The sequence below is a fragment of the Microtus oregoni genome, unplaced genomic scaffold (assembly GCF_018167655.1).
Source record: "Microtus oregoni isolate MIOR12 unplaced genomic scaffold, Mior012 000002F_ref0000024, whole genome shotgun sequence".
Classification (NCBI taxonomy): Eukaryota; Metazoa; Chordata; class Mammalia; order Rodentia; family Cricetidae; genus Microtus; species Microtus oregoni.
The window spans coordinates 62520459-62541920 of record NW_024543061.1 but is presented as its reverse complement, the minus strand read 5'-3'; the positions used below and the strand labels follow the sequence as shown (position 1 = coordinate 62541920).

The following is a 21462-nucleotide window of genomic DNA, read 5'->3' as shown; positions in this document are numbered from 1 at the left end:
AAGAGGTACCATGTTCCAATGACAGTGAGAACCCCTCACTCCTGGCAGAAGCTAAGAGATCTTTCTCTTGGGAGCGGTCAGTCCACAGTTAATTCCCCACGAATCATAGGGAGACGTGAACAGACTTGCTCCTTGACCCCCCCAATCCCCCAGCACTCCAGCCCACTCCATCCCCAGCACTCCAGCCTGTCTGTCCCCTCACTTCTCAGCTCTCTACCTGACCCTGTTAAGAATAGGGTTGGGGTGACTGGGCGGGCCTGACCTGGAACACTGCAGAACTCCTCAGTCCTATGAGAATTTGTCTGGCAATATGAAGAGGGAAGAAAGATGGAGAATTTGGCTCTCAGCCTAGATCAGGGAGAAAGTCTGGGTTTTTATTTCCCCCAAGCATAGGAAAGAGTTCACTTTAGCTCATGACCACGGGCATTTACTGGTCCAGCCCCAGGCAGAAGGGATGTCTTTGAGGGGCAGCATGGGAGTGCTGAGAGCTCAGAGCAAGGCAGGGGTGCAAGCATTATGGGTGGCTTTAAAGAATGGAAGGCCGTACTGGAAACAGCTGGAGCCAGTAGGGGATGGCTGGGCAAAATGATTGGAGCAGAGGGTAATGAAGTAACAACTGAATTTCTGTGCTTTCCATGAGCAGCTAGGCACTGCTCGAGTATTCGGGGTAGCTGAAGCATAGCAAATGTCTCAAATAAATGATGGCCCCGTAGAACCTGGGGTGAGAAGAATAAACAAAGAGAGGGTGGGTAGTCTAAATATCCCCCCAAATTTATGGAAAAACAGAGTGTCAAAGACCAGTTTGAGCAGCGTTCTGTATTGGAGGGCTGGCAGGGGAAGATGGTTTTCTGGAACAGGCACATTTAAGACAGGTCTTGAAGAGAGGGGAATATATGTACCTTGAGAAGAGAGGCTGAGCAGTGGCCCAGACATGCCCAAGGTCCACCAGCACAGAAGTCCTACAAGGAGCCGTTTCCCTGTGTGATGTTTGCTCATCACGTTATTAGAGTGGCATTCTGATAGTGGGAAGGTAGGAAGATAGCGGCCGGGATTCTATTTAGAGTCCTGACAAAGGCTTTCCCTGGGATGCTTCTCCTCTTAATTGGTTGCTAATTATCAGCCAGCATAAAGCTGCTCTTTTAGATTTCCAACATGGAAACCATGGAGGAGGCTCTGAAATGGCTAGGGGAAAAAAACTGAAATGTACTTAGAGATTTGAAAATGCTATGCGCATAATTTTTGATTGGCATGCTTAGGGACTCTGTAGCTAGAGTCTGGGATTGATTGGCTGGGGACAAGGGTTCTGAGTGTCAAGGAGTCTCAAGGAGGAGCACCAAGAGCTTCAGAAAGGAGGGGAAAGGGAGTGTAAAAAGGGCCAGTGCTGATGAAGCCACATAGCTGGCCTTCTTGGGGATCACTTTGGAGGACCCTCCAAAGTTGTAGGGTGCATAGAAACCAAAGAACACAGGGACAGAGCAAGAGGGTAGATCAGAGTCTGACTGTTTGGAAAGGGGCTGAGAACACACTACTCCTCCAAGAGGCTCAGTGGGAAATAGAAGGCTTAGCTGGGACCTTGTGGGCAGAAGAGTCTAACAGAGAACTGGGCGAGGATCTGAAGGCAGGAGACAGGCAGCAGATAGACGAATGGAGGTTGGAAATGCAGGTAAGAAACAGAAGGATGAGGGAATGTCCAAAGGAGATAGATGCTGTGGGATCATTTGCTCTGCGTTAGACGGGGACTTTAAGACTCACAAAAGCAACCTGGGAATTTGTTCTCTCATTTACTCACTACATAGGATGCTGACTGTGTATTGGAGACTGTCCAAGGAGTGGGGACCAGGCAGTGAAAATGGCAAGCGAAGCCTCTGCCTTCACAGTGCTTGGCTTTGCTCTCTTTCCATTATGTCTTTGTGTGACTGTGACCACTCTGCTCTCAGAGACAACTCAAGGGAAGAAGGAGGCCGGGGGTGGGGAGGGGGTCATAGTTTCAGTTCCATCACAGTAAGAAAGGCATGGAGTAAGCAACTTACTCCACAGGGGTAGGGTCACATGGTAGGGCTCTTAACAACATTGCAGATCAGATTATGAAGAGAACCAGATGCTGGGTGTAACCTTCAAAGGTCCACCCCTAGTAACCAGCTAGACTCCACCTCCAAAAAGGTCTGTAATGTCCCAAAATGATACCACTGGCTCAAGAAGGAACATTTAAAATATGAGCCTGTGGGGGCCACCTTACATTCAAGTCAAAATGCTCTATCTATTGCATCTCATAATACAAAATGCATTTGTGTATAAGCTTATCCAAGACTTAACTATTCCAACACCATTCACAAGCCCAAGTCTTGGAAGAGCAAGAGCAAAAGAGAGTAAGGGAGGGGAAGCAAATACTATAAAAGTACATGATATATTTAAAAATAACTGTCTTTATGAAACAGAACACTATGAGCAATGAATATATCCCCCCAAAAGTTGGGGGAGCTCTACACTGTAGGGTCACATTAAGACTCAAAAGCAATCTCTAAATTATGAACCTCTGTTTAAAACATGAGTTATATACTCCTGATCTGTAATGACACAAAATAAATATTCTTATTCCAAACAGGGGGGGAGGGGTTGAGATGAGACTACAGAAACAAGAGGAAGAATACAGCAAGACCAAAACCCATTAGGGAATGTATCAAGTTTTCTAGCTTGCTGGAGATGGTGGCATCATTCGAGTTCCACCACCCCTGGGCAGCCTGGATACTTAAAATCCATGTGGCCTCTTCCTTGGACTGATTCTACCAGTGCCTACCACCTTCCTAGGCAAACAGATACTCCATGCTGCTGGCATCTCTAGCATTCTGAGGTCTTTCTGTATCTCAGGTTTTCACCTGCAAAGTTTCACATGTCTCCCGGGTCGCAGGCTCCCTAAGGTGGGGATATGACCCCATTGACCTTCCAGCCCTTCCTTAAAAGTCTAGTCCAAGCCTCCATGACTTCAGGTACTCTTGTAGTCTTGATGCCTACAAAATTATGTCAGTTAGGTAAACAATAGCCAGGCCATTTTAGACCACAGCTACAACAGCCTCCCAGAGTTTGTATGGTTAAACCTGGGAGAATAGCTCTCTAGGCAGTTAGTTCCTTTACAAGGTGAGGGCCCCCCGTGGCACTCTCTTCAAAGGCAAGTTGTAGTAGAAGGAGTGGGCTGCATCCCACTGCCCGGCTAGCTTAGCCCCGAAAATAATCACACAGAAATTGTATTAATTAAAACACTGCCTGGCCTATTAGCTCTAGCCTCTTATTGGCTAACTCTCACATCTTGATCTAACCTCTTGATCTAACCCATTCTAATAATCTGTGTAGCACCACGAGGTCATGGCTTACCGGGAAAGATTCTAACCTACGTCCGTCTCGGGCAGGAGCTTCATGGTGTCTGCCTGACTCTGCTCTTCTTCCCAGCATCCAGTTCTGTCTTTCCCACCTACCTAAGTTTCTGCCCTATCAAAAGGCCAAGGCAGTCTCTTTATTCAACTAATGAAAGCAACATTTACACCCTGAAGCTTCCAGCGGGTGGTATTGCCAGTTTAAACATATCTTAGTTGGGATCACTATTGCTGTGATAAAACATCATGTTGAAAAGCAACTTGGGGAAGAAAGGGTTTATTTCTCTCACAGTCCCATTTACAAACAGTTCATCATGGAAAGCAGGAAGGGCCATGTAGGAGACTGCTCATTTATTTCCCAGCAGCCCAGACTCAAAATAATCACACAGAAACTATACTAATTACAACACTTCTTTGCCTATTAGCTTGTGCATATTTCTAGCTAACTCTTACATCTTAAATCAACCCATTTCTATTAATCTGTGCATCACCAAGAGGTTGTGGCCTACTGCAAGGTTCTGCAAGGTTCTGGTAGGCTCCAACTCTCTGACTCCGCCTCCTTTTCCTCTTCTATCTGCTTGGAATTCCCACCTTGCCCTATTCTGCACAGCAATAGGCCCAACGCAGCTTCCTTATTAACCAATGGTAATGAAACATATTCACAGCGTACAGAGGGGAATCCCACATCCATGCAGGAACTCACACAGGGCAGGAACCCTAAAATAGGAACTGATGCAGAGGCTGCGAAGGGGTGCAACTTACTGGCTTGCCCCTCATGACTTACTCAAACTCCTTTTTTATAGAACTCAGGACTGCAATGGCAGCACCCACAATGGTTTGGTCCCTCCCCCATCAATTACTAAATTTAAAATATATGCTTTACAGGCTTGTTTATAGCCCGATCTTATGGAGACATTTTCCTAATTGAGGTTCCCTCCTTTCAGATGACTTCAGTTTATGGCTTTGATATAAAACCATCCAGCACAGCTGCTATTATGGACAAGGTTTTTTGTATCTTTCTGTACTTCTTTTTACTCCAAATTATGACTATATGCCTGGCTAAAAGTGCTCAACAATAACCCTATCCAACTTGAATACTATGCTGTCTTGAAATTCCTGTTAAACTTTTTAATTCAGGCTCACTTAAAATTTCAGGGTACAGGCAGGATGCAAACAAAATGTTTCCCCACTGTATCCGAAAGGCGGTAGCCCAATTCCCAATAGAGTCCTTGTTCCCGTCTGAAATCTTATGAGCACAGTCTTTTTACTATCTACAATATCATCGGCATTCCAGCCCTGCAAGCATCAACCAATTAATCTCTGCAAACAGCATTCCAGGGATTCTTAAACTCCTTTCTCCAAATCTTCCAAATGCTTCCGACAAACCAGTTCCAAAGGCCTAAGAACCTCATGACCAGATTTAATTACAGTAACAAGCTCTTCTGTGGCACCCGTTTTCTGTACTGGTTGGCTTTGTGTTACTGTAACTACAATACCTAAGAGAAACAATTTCAAAAAGATGTAGTTTGTTCACAGTTTGTGAGGGTTTGATCCATAATTGCAGACGAAGCTTCGTAGCTAGCATCATAGTGGTGGGGGCTGCTCACATCATCAGAAAACGGAGCATGACAGGAGGGCTGGCTATAACCTGTCTTTACTTACTATTTCTACCAGATAGAGGCTCACCTCCTTAAAAGGCTCTACACTCTCCACCCCCCACCAAAGAAAACCACAGTGCTACAAGCTGGGGGACAAGCATTCAAAGTATGAGCCCCTAGGAGACACTTCAGATTTGAACCATACTTAAACTTTAATGTGTAGGAAGGACTTGGTAGGACAGGAACAAGAATCTAAATTTGGTTTCTTCAAACAGTATAGACATTGAGCTTGAAGGTGTACCCTCCTGGAGTCATCTTGGCCAGTCTTCTGCCTCAGAGGGTGATGATAATTATCTAGCTTGCTTTCTGTTGCTGTGATAAGCATCATGACCAAAGGCAGCTTGGGAAAAAAAGGGTTTATTTGGCTTAAAGATCACGGTCCATCACTGCTAGAAGCCAAGGCAGGAACCTAGAGGCAGGAACCAAAGCAGAGGCCATGGAAGAATGCTGCTTACTGGCTTTCCTTCGTGGGTTGCTCAGCCTGCTTTCTTGAACAGTTCAGGGATATCTACCCAGGGATGTGGCACTATCACACTGAACTGGACCCTCCCAAATCAATCATTATTCAAGAATATTCCTAAAGACTTACCTACAGGACAGAAATTTAACAATCTTTAAAAAGTTCAACATGTCCTCAATTGTCACATCACATTTCCTTCACAGGATACAAAGGTATTATTCCATCTCAAGCCACAAATCACTACTTACTGCTACCCTGCTGTATAAGGTTCCTCCAAGATTAAAACATTCCATCCTTTAGGAAAGTTCCCTAAAACAGAAGGTAAAGAACTCAAGATAGTTTCAGGAAGTCCCTGAAACTGAGCAGATTCACTATGCCTCTACCTCCCATGCACTCTCACAAGAATGCTGGGAGTCACTCAGACAAGACAAGCTGCCAGGAAGACTTTGAGATCAGATCAGCTAGCCTGTACCAAGCAGAAACCAGCCAGACTACCAGGAAGAGGTTTAGACCAGAGGCAGCTGGAGAGGATGCTCTCCAGTCTGTTGTGCTGCCAGTAGGCTATGCAGAGTACTTCAGTTTCCAGCTCTGTGAGCTGTCATCCATGCTGGGGTGGGCTTTGATGAGACAGCTATCTTTAAGTTATTTCTATCCTTGTAAGTAACCCCAATAAAACTCAATGGTCCACACACACAGACACACAGACACACATACACACACACACACACACACACACACACACACACACAAAGACTTACCTACAGGCTAATCTGATGGAGACATTTTCTCAGTTAAGGTTTTCTCTTCCTGGATGACCCCAGATTATGTCAAGTTGAAAAAAAGAAAAACTACCCAGTGCAATGCTATACCAAGCAGATAGATTCTTTACCGCCTTGGAACTATCTTAGGTAAAGGGTTTCTTCTTAGGTATTTTCTTTCAGTTGTTTATGGAATCCTATCACTTGCCAAGACACTCTTAGGTCTTGGTTTCTCCAGGAAGTAGAAATGGACCAGTGGGAAAAAGATAAAAAGTCTGGACCTTCAGTGAGTTTGTCATGGTCATTGAGAAAGGATTTTTAAAATGGGGATAAAAGGGTACTGGTCATCTAATTCTCCACAACATGGCAATTTCTTCCTTTGGGGCACACAGGAAATCATACACCCTAAGTTGTGCCTTATTTTAAAAGGTTTACCCAATTGCATCAGACCCACCAGGACTGTACCAGGCTTTTTCTTTTGGGACACCAACCAGCTTCCAGATCATGACACAGAGTCTTCTTATTAGTTATGAATGCTCGGCCTAGCTTAAGCTCATTTCTGGTTAGCTCTTTTGTTTTTCAGATTTATTTATTTATTTTGTATACAGTGTTCTGTCTGTATGTATACCTGCAGGCCAGAGAGGGCACCAGTTTTCATTACAGATGGTTGTGAGGACCTCTAGAAGAACAATCAGTGCTCTTAACCTCTGAGCTATCTCTCTTGCCCCCTCTGACTATTTCTTTTAACTTAAATTAACCTGTGTCTCTTTATCTATCTTTTGTCTTGGTGCCTTTGCCTTTCTTTCTGTACATCTAGTTACTTTTTTGCTTCCTCCACTGTCTGCCTGTCTGGCAGCTGCCTGGTTTCTGATCCTGGAGGTGTCCTTCTCTTTCTCCCCCTTTCTCTTCTCCTTCCTCTCTTTCTCATTCTTTTCACCCTCTTCTTTCTTCTCTTCTATTTATTCTTTCTTCCCATCAGCCCTGCCTATCCCTCTCCTGCCTAGCTACTGGCCAGTCAGCTTTTTATTAAACCTCTCAGGTACCTTAGGCTGGCAAAGTGAAACAACTGCAGCCCATCTTTACATAATTAAAGATATGCAGCAAACACAAATGTAACACATCTTTGCACAGTTAAAGTCATATTCCACAGCATAAGCAAATATAATGCATCTTTACATAGTTAAGTGTTCCACAAGGATGATTTCCCTTTTGTTAACTGACAGTCACTTGGTTGGAAATAGGTTTCTAATATACTGGAAACTCGCAGGGATAATGTCTATCATATTAATAAGACCAGTTCAAATTCAAAGGAGGAGAATTATATACCACAGGGTGAGGACTCACTGGGACCATCTTGGAATTCCGCCTACCACACAGCTGGAAGGTAGCTACTTGGTTTCTCTATGTAGCTCCACGGGTCCCTCTAAGAAACCTCGCTCTCTGCCCCAGGGGATCTGTTCCGGCTCTTGCACGCATCAATCATACTAGGCAGAAAAGTAGATCATGGCTTCGTGGGTTCTCAGGGTTGAACTCTAGCATGCCCACTGAGGCCTAGAATGGGGATGCAGCCTTGCCCCAGGTGGGCAGGTCCCTTCCCAGAGAACCCAGTTGAACTGTGTCCAGATGTGAAGAACCCGAGAAAATAAGCATGTGCTATTCTAACCTGCTGAGTGTTTGGTAATTTGATAGACAAGATACTTGGTATGAGTCATTCTAAAACTGTGTTGGGGATGACACCCATGGCCTTACACAAGTTAGACAAGGCCTCTGCCACTGAGCTACATCCCTAAGTCCATTCTGATATGCTTTTTAAAATGTCCTTGAAGACTCCCCTATAACCCAGGGATCCAATGTCACTGTAGTGCTTCCTCCTAATGCTTAGAGCCTGCACCCTCTCACACACAGACTTTGGTGGGCTGAGTAGATCAGGAAGCCAGTTACAGTGCTGCACTGAGAGACAGACTTGCCTTTCCATCTGCTTCATAGACGGCAAATCCACCTGTGCTCCCCCCAACCTCACCCCCATCCAGATTCCCAGAGAACGTGGGAATGTCAGTGCTGTAGAGACTCTCCTACTCTCTGCCCATTCTTTTAGACTTTTAGCTCCAGAAGGAAAGTGTGCAGCGGAGGGCAAGGATACATGAAGGGCATAATTTCAGAGACAGGGTACGCATTTTCACTCCTACAGACTCAAGGGGCTTGCCAAGGAGCCTATGATACTAATCAAGCCTATCTTTTTAGTTTTAGCCTGGCCCTTTGGCTAAAGTCAAAGCTCTTCAAGGAGCGGGGTTCAATGGTCAGTCATTTCCGGGGGTGGGGTGGGGGCGGTACAGGGGGAATGTCCCCCCCCCTAGTCCTTTCTTGAGAAGTTTTGATAAAGTAGAGAAAGCAAGAACATAGCAACCTAAGTGGGGCTGGGGGTCGGGGGTCAGAGATGGAGGGCAGAGCTGAAGGAAGGGAGGCAAAACCCTGAACACAGGGATGCCAGGAGCGATGCTCAGGTGAGCGATGCTCAGGTGAGGCCCTTGCTACACAGCTCCTATCAATACAACTGTGATTTGGAACAAGCTCCCTGGAGGGGAGCTTGCTCTTGGGCCATTGTCCTCATAACGTTCACATTTATTGACCACTTCCCACGTGTCCAAATCTGGACCGGGAGCTGGCCTCGCAAAGACGATCAAACCCAGATGCCACGCTTTTGGTACTCCCAGGAAAACAGAAGCACCCCAATGCACTGAAGTGAGCGCCCAGAGTTTTGTTTTTTGTTTGATTGACTGATCTTAACATCATTGTTTAATTTTTCATTTTTAATTATTTTTAATTATGCATCAAGGCAGAAAACAACAATATAATAAACTCCCATACAACCATCACCAAGCTCCAAAGGTCTTTATTAATGTTTTCTTAATATTAATATCATGCTAGCTAGTGCATTTTACGAATTTCAATTGAAATTTGGGAAATGAATTTTATTTCTAAATACTTCTACATGCATCTCTGATGTAAACGTTATTTAATAATTAAGAGATTAGATAAACAGGACTTCCATCCCAGCACCTCTGTCCACTGCCACAAGGAACCTCCCCAAATCTGAGTGTATTCCTCCATCTTGCCTCAAGGAGTCTTGCTAAGGACTTGGCATATCAGGCTTGTCTGGTCTGAAGTCTTCTCCCAGTAAAGCCACCTTGTGCACCAGAAACTGCGGTGGGCTGTACTGATCTAATCCATGCTACTTCCACCTTCCCTGACTGAGCCTTTCTCTCTGTCCCTGCTGCAGATTGAAATGCTAGAACACAAATACGGGGGCCACTTGGTATCCCGACGCGCCGCGTGCACCATCCAAACTGCTTTCCGCCAGTACCAGCTCAGCAAGAACTTTGAGAAGATCCGTAACTCGCTCCTTGAAAGCCGCCTGCCCCGGCGGATCTCTCTGCGCAAAGTGCGGGCGCCCACAGCAGAGAGCCTGGTGGCGGAGAAGGCGCTCCTGGAGGGCTGCGGACTACTGGGGCTGCCGCTGGGGCGCTCGCCCTCCCTGCCACCCACCTTCGCAGGGTCGCTCACCGAGCTGGAGGACTCCTTCACCGAACAGGTGCAGTCCTTGGCCAAGTCTATCGACGACGCCCTCAGCACCTGGAGTCTCAAGACCATGTGCTCATTGCAAGAGAGTGGAGCGTACCAGCTCCACCAGGCCCTGCACCCGAGTGCGGGACAGCCAGGCCTGGAAGCCGAGGCACGGGAGCCCGAGAGTAGCCCAGGGTCTGCAGATGAGGCCAGCGGCCTGCAGCAGGGTCACAGCGGTACCCTCATGATGGCTTTCCGGGATGTCACGGTGCAGATCGCTAACCAGAACATCTCTGTTTCCTCCTCCACCGCCCTGTCTGTGTCCAACTGTCTGGGCGCACAGACCACCCAGGCCACAGCTGAGCCAGCGACCAATCAAACTGAGCAGGCGGATGCCGCGGCTCAGGAGGTCTCTGAAACCCCACCCTCGGAAGCCCCAGCCTCGGAACAGGAGGAACCCCCGGGTGAGAACTCACAAGTGGTGGAGAGCCCAGCCCAGGGCGCACATGAACAGGTGGTTGCGGAGGCCGTGGTTGAGGAGGCTGTGGCCGAGGAAGCAGCGGAGGAAGAGGAAGAGGCCGGGCAGACAGGGAAAGGGGCCGATGTGGGCGAGAACTCTGAGCAGCTAAGCAGTAGCAGCGCATCCACCAAGTCCGCCAAATCTGGCTCAGAGGTTTCTGCTGCTGCCTCGAAGGAGGCCCTGCAGGCAGTGATCCTAAGCTTGCCGCGCTACCACTGCGAGAACCCAGCCAGCTGCAGGTCCCCCACGCTCTCCACCGACACCCTGCGCAAGCGACTTTACCGCATTGGCCTCAACCTCTTCAACATGTGAGTGAGCTTGGGGTCCCCCAGAAGGACCGGAGGGAGGGACCGAGGGGAAACTTGCAGGGTACCAAGTCCTGACAGCATCTTCTCTGGGTCCTTCAGAGCAGTTGTGCCTGGGCTGAAACCCCTCGCCAGAGCTCCCAGGGAATGTTTAAGAAGTACATACTATATTTTTCCCCGATGACAAACACATCAAGCATAGGTTTTTCACAATTGTTTTTTAAGATGAAGAGATGGTTTGGAAAATGGGAAAATACAGGTTGAGCACACACAGGAATCGTTGGAGATGAAAATGAAGTTAGGAAAACAGTGTTATTACACTGGGGTCCCAAAATGAGGAAGTGGTGAAGAGGGGGAAACAGAGTGAAAATGAGGTAGAGTCCCTGCTGAGAAGGCTCAGGTAAAGGTGGTTGCTGTTCAAGCCTGGCAACCTGAGCTCTGCCTCCCAGAACAACCACAAAGGTGGAAGGAGAAAGGTGTCTCCCTCCCGGGAGCAGTCCTCTGACCCCCTGTGAAGGCATTCCCTCTCCCACAATAAAATTTTATTTTTAAATTTTTTTAATGAGATAGAGGAATAGGTAAGAGGAAAGAAAGACAGGAAGGACGAGAACCAAGTGGGATAGAAAAGAAATTGAGGAATGGAAAAAGAGAAATTAATGACTACCATAACTCAGAGACCCAAACAGGACTCCATGCAACAAGAACACACGCTGCAGGTGACACAGAGGAAATAGACCCCTCCCTCCCTGTGAGACAGAAAGTTCATGAGACACTACTAACACTCCTCATCCATTCCCTCCTAGCTCTGCCCTGGGGCAGGAATCATTTCCTGCTCTCAGTTAGTCATACAACTATCATTTCTGCATGCCAGGCCTGTACTGGATAGATGAGTAAAACGGCCCTTGGCCTCAAGATGCTCATGTCCAGCCGTTCCTAGCTCACCTGCAATCCTCCCAGCCGCATCTAGAGACAGAGAACATCCTCCGATTTTACAGAATAGCAACCAGGCTCACATGAGGGAGGAAGGTTGCACACTGCTCAACCTCTTGCCGGAGGTAAACCTGGGCGTGGCCAGAGTCCTCCATCCTTCTGTAGATCAAGCTGCCATCCCCAGTGCACATGAAATCAGATACTCTCATCCTTCAAGACAGTGATTCCCAGTCCATCCCTAGTGAAGAACCACATCCATCCCCTCCCCCTGTATATGGTCTGGTACCTTTGCAAAACACAATACAAATGAATTGCTAGGAAAGCAGCCACAGGCTTGATGTCCTGAAAATGTCAAGCATTTGAGAAAAGGTTTCTAGGCCTCATTTATTTCCTCAGAGCCAGTGAGATCCAGCTCCAGGAGCAGCTAAGGTGCAGGCTGGAGGAAGCACCTCCCTCACCCCCCTGGGGGCTCTAGGGACTGACTGTCCAGAGCCTCAGGGAAGGGACAGAGAAAAGAGCCTCTTTACTTGCTCCGGATTCTTGTTGAGTCAGACCTCTTCTCCCTTCAAGCCCTATTCCTGTCCCCGTTCCCCATCCCACCCCAGTGTGATGTTCAGGTGACAGTTGCTCCCATGGGGAGCCCTAGTGGTCCCTGGGAAGTAGATTTCCCAGGGTGAAAGGAGTCAGGACAGCAGCCTTAAAAAGCCTTGGCTTCCTCTATCCTCCCCACTCCAACTTCTCTACAGAAACCCGGACAAGGGCATCCAGTTCCTGATCTCACGCGGCTTCATCCCCGACACCCCCATCGGCGTGGCCCACTTCCTCCTCCAGCGGAAAGGCCTGAGCCGCCAGATGATAGGAGAGTTCCTGGGCAATAGCAAGAGACAGTTCAACCGCGACGTGCTGGAGTGAGTGCCCACGACACACCCCCACCCTCCCTCCTTTCATACCCCTGGACCCAAGGATTCTCATGATTTCTTCCGAGGTGGGAATCCTTGCTCCAGCTTCCTATAGTCAGCAGAGTGGCTATAGGTCCAGTCATTCATTTGGTGGTAGGATGCGCCTGGAGCCTTTGCCCACTCCAGGGACACCCTTGGGCATGAGAAACAGTGGGGGAGGGGATATAAATAATAATTAATGAATTGTGCTGCTCAGGCCCACTTCTGGGGGAATGGCCCCTTAGCCTACCTTCTATCAGCACCTGTCCCAGAAGCCCTGGAACATTCCCGTGCCAGGGCTCATTTTCATATTAATAGAAGCAAAACATGGGGGAAAACGGGGCTGAAAGGAGTGTTATTAAACAGGGAAATACTGAGTCCATAAACATGAATTAACCAACGAAATTACCACCGAAGAGCCTATACCATAACTGCAGTAAAGACTGGGGTGAGAGCTACAGGGACCGCCTTAACTATGCTGGGCTTTGCACTGCTCAGAAGCTCCATCTCCAGAGGACAGGGGTGGCACTTCTCTGGCTAAGAACCACAGAGCCTTGGGGCCTCCTCTCCCCTGGGAAAGGTAAAGAGGGTCCAGAAGTTCTACTCTAGGCCACTGGGAAAGCCTGTCCTCCTTGTTCCTGCTCCGGCAAGAGCTACAGAGAGAGGGACAAGGGGCTGAGGAGTGGAGGGTCACTGTGACTGTTTGTGACCAGTGCTGGATGGATAATTGAAGAGCTGACCTCTGGTCACGGAGCAGTCCTGGCACTCTTGCAAAGTTGACATAGCACAGCTCTGTGTTCTCGTCCTGTGAGAGGGTAGGGGTTTGCTATGCGGATGGACCAGGTGCTCCCTGAGAATGAGACTGGGCATCCTGGCACACCTCGTGGTCTGGGAGAACTTATAGCCTTGTACACTCTGAAGTCATTGATGGTGGATGGGGGAGTGCCATCTCAACGCAGGTAGAACAGCAAGAACTGAGACCTGTCTGAAGGTTCTCAGGCATCCCTGAACGGCATTGGCTATGCAGAACTAATGTCCTACCCTTGCCTCTCTGGAGACTGGGGCTGGGGCCTGAGATTACACACCTAAGAGAATAGTGAGAACTTATCGGCTCCAGCAATTCCCATTCGCTCTTTCCTTCTCCTCCCTTCAGCTCCCCTTTCCCTGTCCTGGCAGCCCTGTTAGGTGGTGTGCCGTGAAATGATGCCCAGGAAATGATACAGGTACCCAGAACATGCCATGCAATGGAGGAGGAGGAGAAAGACCATGTGTTCTGCCATGTCCCATCTTTGGCCTTCTGTCTTTTCCTTTCCTTCCACTAACTTTCCCTTTCCTTTCCACTAACTTCCTTCTGTCCAGCTGGCTCTCACTCCCAGGTGATTTGTCTCTCTCCGCCGGGGAGACAAAAGTGACCGTTTCCCTTATGGGCTTTGTCTGTTTTCTTCTGCCACCCCCTCCCCATGCGACTGGGCCAGCATTCTAGTACCAAGCCCACATTTGATCTGGAGCATCCAGGACGCGGGTTTTGTGCTGAACGATACAGGTCACACTGACTGTCACATTTCCCGGGTGACTGGCATGGTAGGGGTGGATGAGTCACTGGGAGATAAGAGTTTCAGACCTGGGCCTGCTGCTGCAGCCTGTGCCTCAGAAGACCGGGCCAGGGATTAATCTGGCAACTGAGGAACCCAGGCTTGAGCTGGACCCACATCAGCTAGCATTTCTGGTGAGAGGTGGCTGATGGGTAGATTTTAAGAATTGACTGTCTCTGCTCCTGGGTGCTGGTAGTATGGGAAAGACGAGTGTTTAAGTCTTATTTTCTCATCTGTAAGATGAGAAATCTGGGCTGCATGATCTCACAAGTGCCTCTGAGTTCTGTGACATCTGTCATCTTTCCCATTCCTTGGTGCACTTATTGGTTGGCGACTGGTTTAGGACAGAGAATCATCTGCCCTAAGAAGGGGGCGCATGCTTTGCCATCCTGCCAGAGAGTCTTGGAGTTGCCTTTGGGCTTGAGGGCAGTGCTGGGGTTTCAGGGAGGAATGAGGTGACCATGGTTTTCCATTCAACAAACATTGAGTGAGTATTCTGTGTTAAGAGTGGACCTGGACTGGGATTCTGTATTTGTTTGTGGGAATAAGCATGGCTCCTGGTCTCCGGGAACTTACACACCTGAACATTGATGGGGAGGGATGAGAGAAGAATGTAAAAGGTGATAGGAAGACGGATGCTTTCCCGCTGGCATCCTGGGTGTGGGGGGAAGAGTGGAGTATGGAGCACAGGCGTGATGCTACCCCCACAGATATCTTATGTCCCACACTTTATTCTGCAGCCCAGAACCTCAGGATCTGAACTCAGACACACTCAGCCCCTGGACTGACTCAGCCCCACAGAACAGAGTCCTATGAACCAAGTTCATTAACACCTAGTTTGTGCCTGAGACAGAGTTGTTCCTTCCTGCAAAAAAGCCAGGAGCACATGGAGAAGAGAGCCAGGACTCTGGGAGCATTGGTCTCTCTCTCCCTGCCACCCCAGCCACCCACCCAGGAACATTAAATAAAGTGCCACCTCCTCCTTACTTCCACTGGACGGAGCACAGGCAGTAACAGCTGTCCAGTGCTGCTTTGCGTGGGCTGGGAAGGCTCTGTTGGGGTACTCTATGGATCCCCTGCCCCCACCTGAGGGCATTCAGCAAGTCGTATCCATGTTTATAGCTGTCTGCCAAACAAAAGGACATAAATCCCCCCATGCCCTCAGAGATTGAGACATGCCAAGCTAGAGAGTTCCCAAGAAGCAACCGCAGGAGGGAAGACGGGGCTGGAATGACTCTCAGAGGGAAATTATTATTTTAGAGACAACATTCAGACCTATAAGGAAAAAGCAAAAGGCTGGGGAACCAGAGCAGAAGCTGCCTCTAATGCTTACCCAGGTCTGATTGTACTGTCAAGTGCCCTGATTCCAGAGTGTGGCACTCGGAGTTCCTGGTGGCTGACAGCTGTCTCTCTGCACTGGTCTCATTTTCACGGAAGACACATTGCAGAACGGAATGTGTTGTGGTTTGGATGTCAAGTGTCACATGCTCATCTGCCTGATCTCCAGCTGGTGGTGGTTTAGAGGCTGTAGAACCTTCTGTTATCTGTCTGGTTGACAGATACAAGGCCAGAGTGGGTAGGGTAGATGTTTATAAAACCCACCTAGTTCTGATCCAGTCTCTGCCTTCTGATCTACTGAAATGTGAGCAGATTCCCCAGCACTCCCACCACCTTCGATCTTCCTGACCAAGCTTCCCCAGCCATGCTGAACTGCATCCCCTCAAACCATGAACTAGAATAAATCCGTTCTCATTTAGGTTGTTTCCCATTGGGTGTTTGATTATTGCAATGAGGAAGATAGCTAATACAGAAAATTAATACTGAGAAGTGGGGCCATTGCTCTGATAAGACAGACCTTGGGCCTTAAGACCTAGTTAAAGAAAGACGATGGATGAGTTTGGAATTGTGGGCTAGAGAAGTCTTAGAAGGCTACAAGGAGAGCCTTGTGAACTGTTACGGCGAGAGTTTGGAAAAACAAAATGTTGACTGAAGCACAGACAACAAAGGTCCAGACCCCAGGACTGTAGAAGTGACCACGGACTCTGTTAGGAACGGACCAGAAGCCATTCTTGTTACATTCTGTCAAAACATCCTACACAGATTCTAAAGTTTTGAGTGAGACTGGATCAGAAATAATGGATTCTGAATTCATGGTCATATAGCATTAGAGTATGACATTCTTATGATGTCAGTGCAAGCACAACAGACACTGTCGTGACGTCACCATGAGCCCTGGATTCTGAATTCAAGGCCATATAGCATTAGAGTATGACATTCTTATGATGTCAGTGCAAGCACAACAGACACTGTCGTGACGTCACCATGAGCCCGGATGCGAGGCGGGAAGGTACAAGGGTTTGGATTTACCCTGTTGAACGTCAGTCTTGCTTTGGTCCAGTCCTTCCTTTGCCGTACTCCTATGCTCCCTTTTGAAACTGGCGTGTTTACTCAGTACCATTTAATGTCGGAAATATAAAGCTTGTCTTTGGGTTTTACAGGGGTTCACAAATAAGAGACTGTCTTGAATCTCAGAAGAGATTGTGGAATTTGGGATTTCGTTGGAACTGTGAGACTCTGATGACCGTAAGGGTTATACTGAATACATTTGGCATTTCAGAAGGGCACCTAATGGAGGCTAGAGGTGAGGCGTGATGGTCTGGATGTGAAATGTCTTGGGCATGGAGCCTAGCTGGAAGACACAGAGCCCTAAGGGCAGAACTAGTTGGTTATAACCAGGTCTTTTTTTTTTTTTACTTAAATTATTTTTTTTCTTTCTTTTCTTTTTTTATTGAGAAAAGGAGAAAAAAAAAAAAACAAAAACAAGTTTCCACCTCCTCCCAGCCTCCCATTTCCCTCCCCCTCCTCCCACCCTACGCCCTATCCTCCCACCCTTGTCCCCCTCCCCCCACTTCTTTCCCCCTCCCTCTCCAGTCCAAAGAGCAGTCAGGGTTTTCTGCCCTGTGTTAAGACCTAGGACCTCCCACCTCCGTCCATATCTAGGAAGGTGAACATCCAAACTGGCTAGGCTCCCACAAAGCCATCACATTAAGTAGGATCAAACCCCCATGCCATTGTCCTTTGCGTCTCATCAGCCCTCATTGTTCGCCATGTTCAGAGAGTCCAGTTTTATCCCATGCTTTTTCAGTCACAGTCCAGCTGGTCTTGGTGAGCTCTCAGTAGATCAGCTCCACTGTCTCAGTGGGTGGGTGCATCCCTCGTTCTAGCCCAAGATCTCTGTTTCCTGATCCAGTAAGGTGTGGATAAGATGCCTGGTGCTCCCATTACCACCAGCCTGCCCACTACCACTTCTTATCATAGTGGACTATGTTCCCTCCAACTGCAAGCCAAATTAAATTCTTCCTACCTTAAACTGATTCTTATCAGGTATTTGGTCACAGTGCAAGAAAAGTAACCTTTTATAAAAAGTAACAATATATAGAATAACTTCTACTAGGCTTATAATCAAATAAAAATTAAAATTATCAAAATGCCAAGTCCACTTTAGGATGTTGCTATTTGTTTTTGATGTCCATCTTGTTATGTAAAAGTCATAATATCTACTGAATTGTGTAACCCTGATTGTCCTGGAATTCACTCTGTAGACCAGGCTGGCCTTGAACTCACAGAGATCCACCTGCTTCTGCCTTTTGAATGCTGGGATTAAAGGCTTGTGACACCCCCCGACACACACACACACACAAATAACCTTTTTGAAACAAAAGTTGACAGGTTGAACTGCCTGAGACTCAGGAAGTTTCTGTAAATGGTGGCTTTTTCCATTTTTATGTCTCCTACCTAAAACCGAGAGGCAACAGAACCTCTCTGCTGCTTTTTCAGTGCAGGAAAGCTTGACTGTTCCTGTTCTGGTTTGATGTCTGCTCTCCAGATTTGGTGCCCGCTTGCTAGGATTTGCCAGGGAGGGATGGGAAAGAGCAGGGAGGGAGTGGCTCCTTCTAGGGGGAACTACCCTGTATCCGGAAGACATCCCTTCTGAATGTAGAGAAGAGACACCTTGCAAGCTCAAGCACACATAAGAGCCAGACAGGGTTAGGATCTTTTAGGGCTAGCCGCACGCCTCCCCTGCCCACACCCACCCACGGTTTTCACATGGCCGGGAATTCAGCTCTGCTCTATTTTCTTCCCAAAGTGTTCGCTCCAGCAGGTTTGAAGACCGGCTGATGAGAGAATGTTCTGCGCCGGCTGTGAGTGGTCTCTCTTCTAGCGTGGATCATTCTTTCTGACGTGAATCATAGGCACAGAGGACACCCATGTCTATCATTTCGATTTGAAGGGCAGCTTTAGGAGTAAGCTGCCAGCAGGAACTTTCCAGCATGTTCCTTCCTTCTCCTAGTTTTCTCGGTCCTTTGTGAAGTTCCGGGACACGTTAATTAGCATTTGATGTTGGAGTCAGGTTTTCACGACTGCATTTCCACCAGCATATGTTGGCCAGATTATAACAGACTTGTTCTTCCCGGGATATTATGAAATGAAGACAGATTGTCTGTCATACATGACAGTTTGGAAGGCTGTGGCCTTTCTTTCTGGCTAGCAAGAAATCTTTTGAGAACATCTTGCCCACTGCACTGTGTGTAATTTCAGAGCAGACGTCATGCCTGAGGAATTCCCTTGAGGAGAGGAAGGTGAGGCTGGGGCCCTGAGAGACCCTTCCAGGGTCTTGAGGAAGGGAGAGAAAGAACCATGTAGGAAGACTCAGTGCTATTTCCACGGCTTCAAAAAGTCCTCTGCTAGCAACCAGAGGCGCGAAGGGATGTCTCTTTTTAAAGTGTTGTCTGGGGATAATGCATAACCTAATGGTAAGGCACTTAGCATGTATAAAGTCCCAGGTCCAAGTCCTGGCACTGTGAGAGAAAAAACAAAGCAACGGTATCTTCAGATTTGAACTTTCACATCTCTAGGCATCCCACCCTATCCCTGACGTGGATAAGGATGCTCTCGAAGAGTAGTAAATGGTCATGAAAGCTGAGGAGTCCCTTACTCCCTGAACTGGATGAGACTTTGGGGTCCCCAAAGACAGGGTGAAGATCTCCGGGCTTGAGGCTCCCTCTGCTATACACATTGGGAATTTACACAAATGGATATTTCTAACTCCCGCCCCCTCCCTATCTCTCAGGGCCCTAGCTTGGAGGGGTCATTCCCATGCCCTACAAAACTCCAACCAGCCTATCTACCAGGAGACTTCTAGGAGGGACTTCCAAGGGATCATCATGGCCCGAGGAGCCCTAGAATAGTGGCTATGAACCCTGATAAAGATCGCCCACTGTTTCTGGCATTCAGGGTGTGCCTGTGGGTGGGCATGACTCCAGGAATCTCCCATGCAACACCTTGTTCCATCTAGGCAACAGCTGTGGGAGTATTTATTTCTAATAATGCGGGAACCAAGGAACAGAGAGGTTAGGGAACTTCCCCTCAGCCACACAGCTCATAGATGGCTGAGACCTGCAGCGGGGTAGAATGAGCCTATAATCCCACAACACACCAATGTCTATGCCCAACCCCGCGAGAAGTGTGGTCTGCTGCATTCAGGGTTCTCGTCCTTCTCTGCTTCTGAATTGCAGCCCTGGAAAACCCTGTGGGCACTCAGCTATAGCGCAGTCCTCACCTTGCCTAGGTAGATCAGGGATCCAGAGAGAAGAAATGGCTTGTCCACTGGCCGGTAGCAGGGAAGTTGAGCAGAATCAGGTACAACTCCATCCCCTCTACTCACTTGATTTCCCGGGCTCTGATCCTCTCATCTGGGAAAGAGCAGGGTGGAAAATACAATTCCCAAGTCTCAAGAGGTCTGCACTAGATCCAGTTTCTGTTTGGCGTGCGTGTTAAAGCACTTGCAGATAGCTGCCATTCAGGCAGTCAGCTGCTGCTGTAGGAAGGGGTATTCTCAACACCTCCACTAAGAGGGACATGGAATCCACTCCTATGCCTAGCATGTCAACATGGGCTTGATCTCCAGAAACAATGAAGGCTACTACTTACTAAGTCCTGCTACACCAGGCCCTTTGCCTACATCATCTTCTTAAGACTCATACCAGCTCTACCCAGAAGACGTGACAGACATATGTTTGTTCTGTAGAGGAGGGAAGTGAGGCATACAGGGGCTTAGTGACTTGAGCCAGACTGCTGAATAGCAGAAACAAGACTCCAGCCCAAAGACTGACCTCTTCCCATGCCCTACATTGTTACAGCACACAGTCTTACCTCTCAAAGTGTGGTGCCCTGACTGGCAACATCAGCATCACCCAGAAGCCCATCACTGCTCCAGGACCACTGAATGGGAACCTCAGGGGTGGGTCCCAGTAATCCAGGGTCAGTAAGCACCAGTGGATTCTGAGATGTTTTTGGATTTCGTGACCCCTGTTCACTGAGAGGCCAAAAAGTCCAGCAAGGGGGAAATCTGTTCTGGCATCCGCGATGACTTCTCATTGGTCTGGGTAGTTACAACTGAGGACTTGACTCCTGAGTCCTCAGACTGCATCTGGCAGGCATACCTTTGGAGGTGGCCTCAGAGAAGACCTTTGTGTCCCAGTGCCATCTCAGGGACACCAGAAGTTCCAACTGAGTCAGCATCCTCTCGCTCTGTTTCCTTGACCCCATTTACTTTCCTAAAAGGCCTTAACCTTTATAGAGCAAATTATGAGTTCTGAGTAGAAAAAAATAACCCTGCAGCGGATGAGAATATTTTTAATTAAATTGTATAAGCCAAGCGCTGCAGAATAAAAGCAGGGTTCCTGCATCCCGTGGCCCTGTCCCCTGAAGCGCAGCTACTTGCTTCTTCCCAGGCCGCAGCTGGGCTGCGCTGACAATCTTTACCATCTCTTCTGGCCAATTAAAAAATCCCTGCTGTTGCTATTACCTATTTTCAGCTCCCAACCAGTTTCTTTGTCTGCAAGACACTGTCTTGCTCTCTTTTAAAAAGAAAAAAGAAACAAAAAAAAGATCCCAAGATGACGTAATTCGTTTTGATCGGAGTTGTGTAGGATGCTTCATTTCCCACAACACAAATCAATTGGGTGAGCAGATCAGCGTTAAGAAGCAGGCTGATGCAAGAGTGTACCTGTTCACACAGATACGGTCCTCCTGAGGTTCACACCCACCCCACCCCACCCCCTCGAGACCTGCAGGAAAGGAGACGGCCTAAGCAAACCCTCTCTTCCCACCCTCACCCCTGATTCACTGGCTGATCCATTAGGCAGGTTCAGACAGACTCTTGGAAGCCACGCATGTCCGCACACCCCGGCTCTCATCACGCCACTCCCTTCCTTCTGCGGCTGGAGGAAGCAAGAAGTCTATGTGGCCCATGCTGCTTCATGGCCCAGCATCTGCAGTCCTCCAAAACATCTCCCTGGAAGAGGTCTGGGGT

General features: G+C 48.1%; 1 protein-coding gene across 5 annotated transcripts in view; it reads left to right on the top strand.

Moving 5' to 3' along the window:
• The window catches only part of Iqsec3 (IQ motif and Sec7 domain ArfGEF 3), a 103821-nt gene that overhangs the window by 54829 nt on the left and 27530 nt on the right, over positions 1 to 21462 (top strand). For 4 of the 5 annotated variants that reach the window (XM_041632443.1, XM_041632478.1, XM_041632461.1 and 1 more), the window contains 2 exons: positions 9519 to 10630; positions 12304 to 12465. In XM_041632443.1, the coding sequence (XP_041488377.1) occupies positions 9519 to 10630; positions 12304 to 12465 (1274 nt within the window). The remainder of the gene's footprint in view (positions 1 to 9518; positions 10631 to 12303; positions 12466 to 21462) is intronic. The other variant, XM_041632453.1, reaches the window with a different exon arrangement.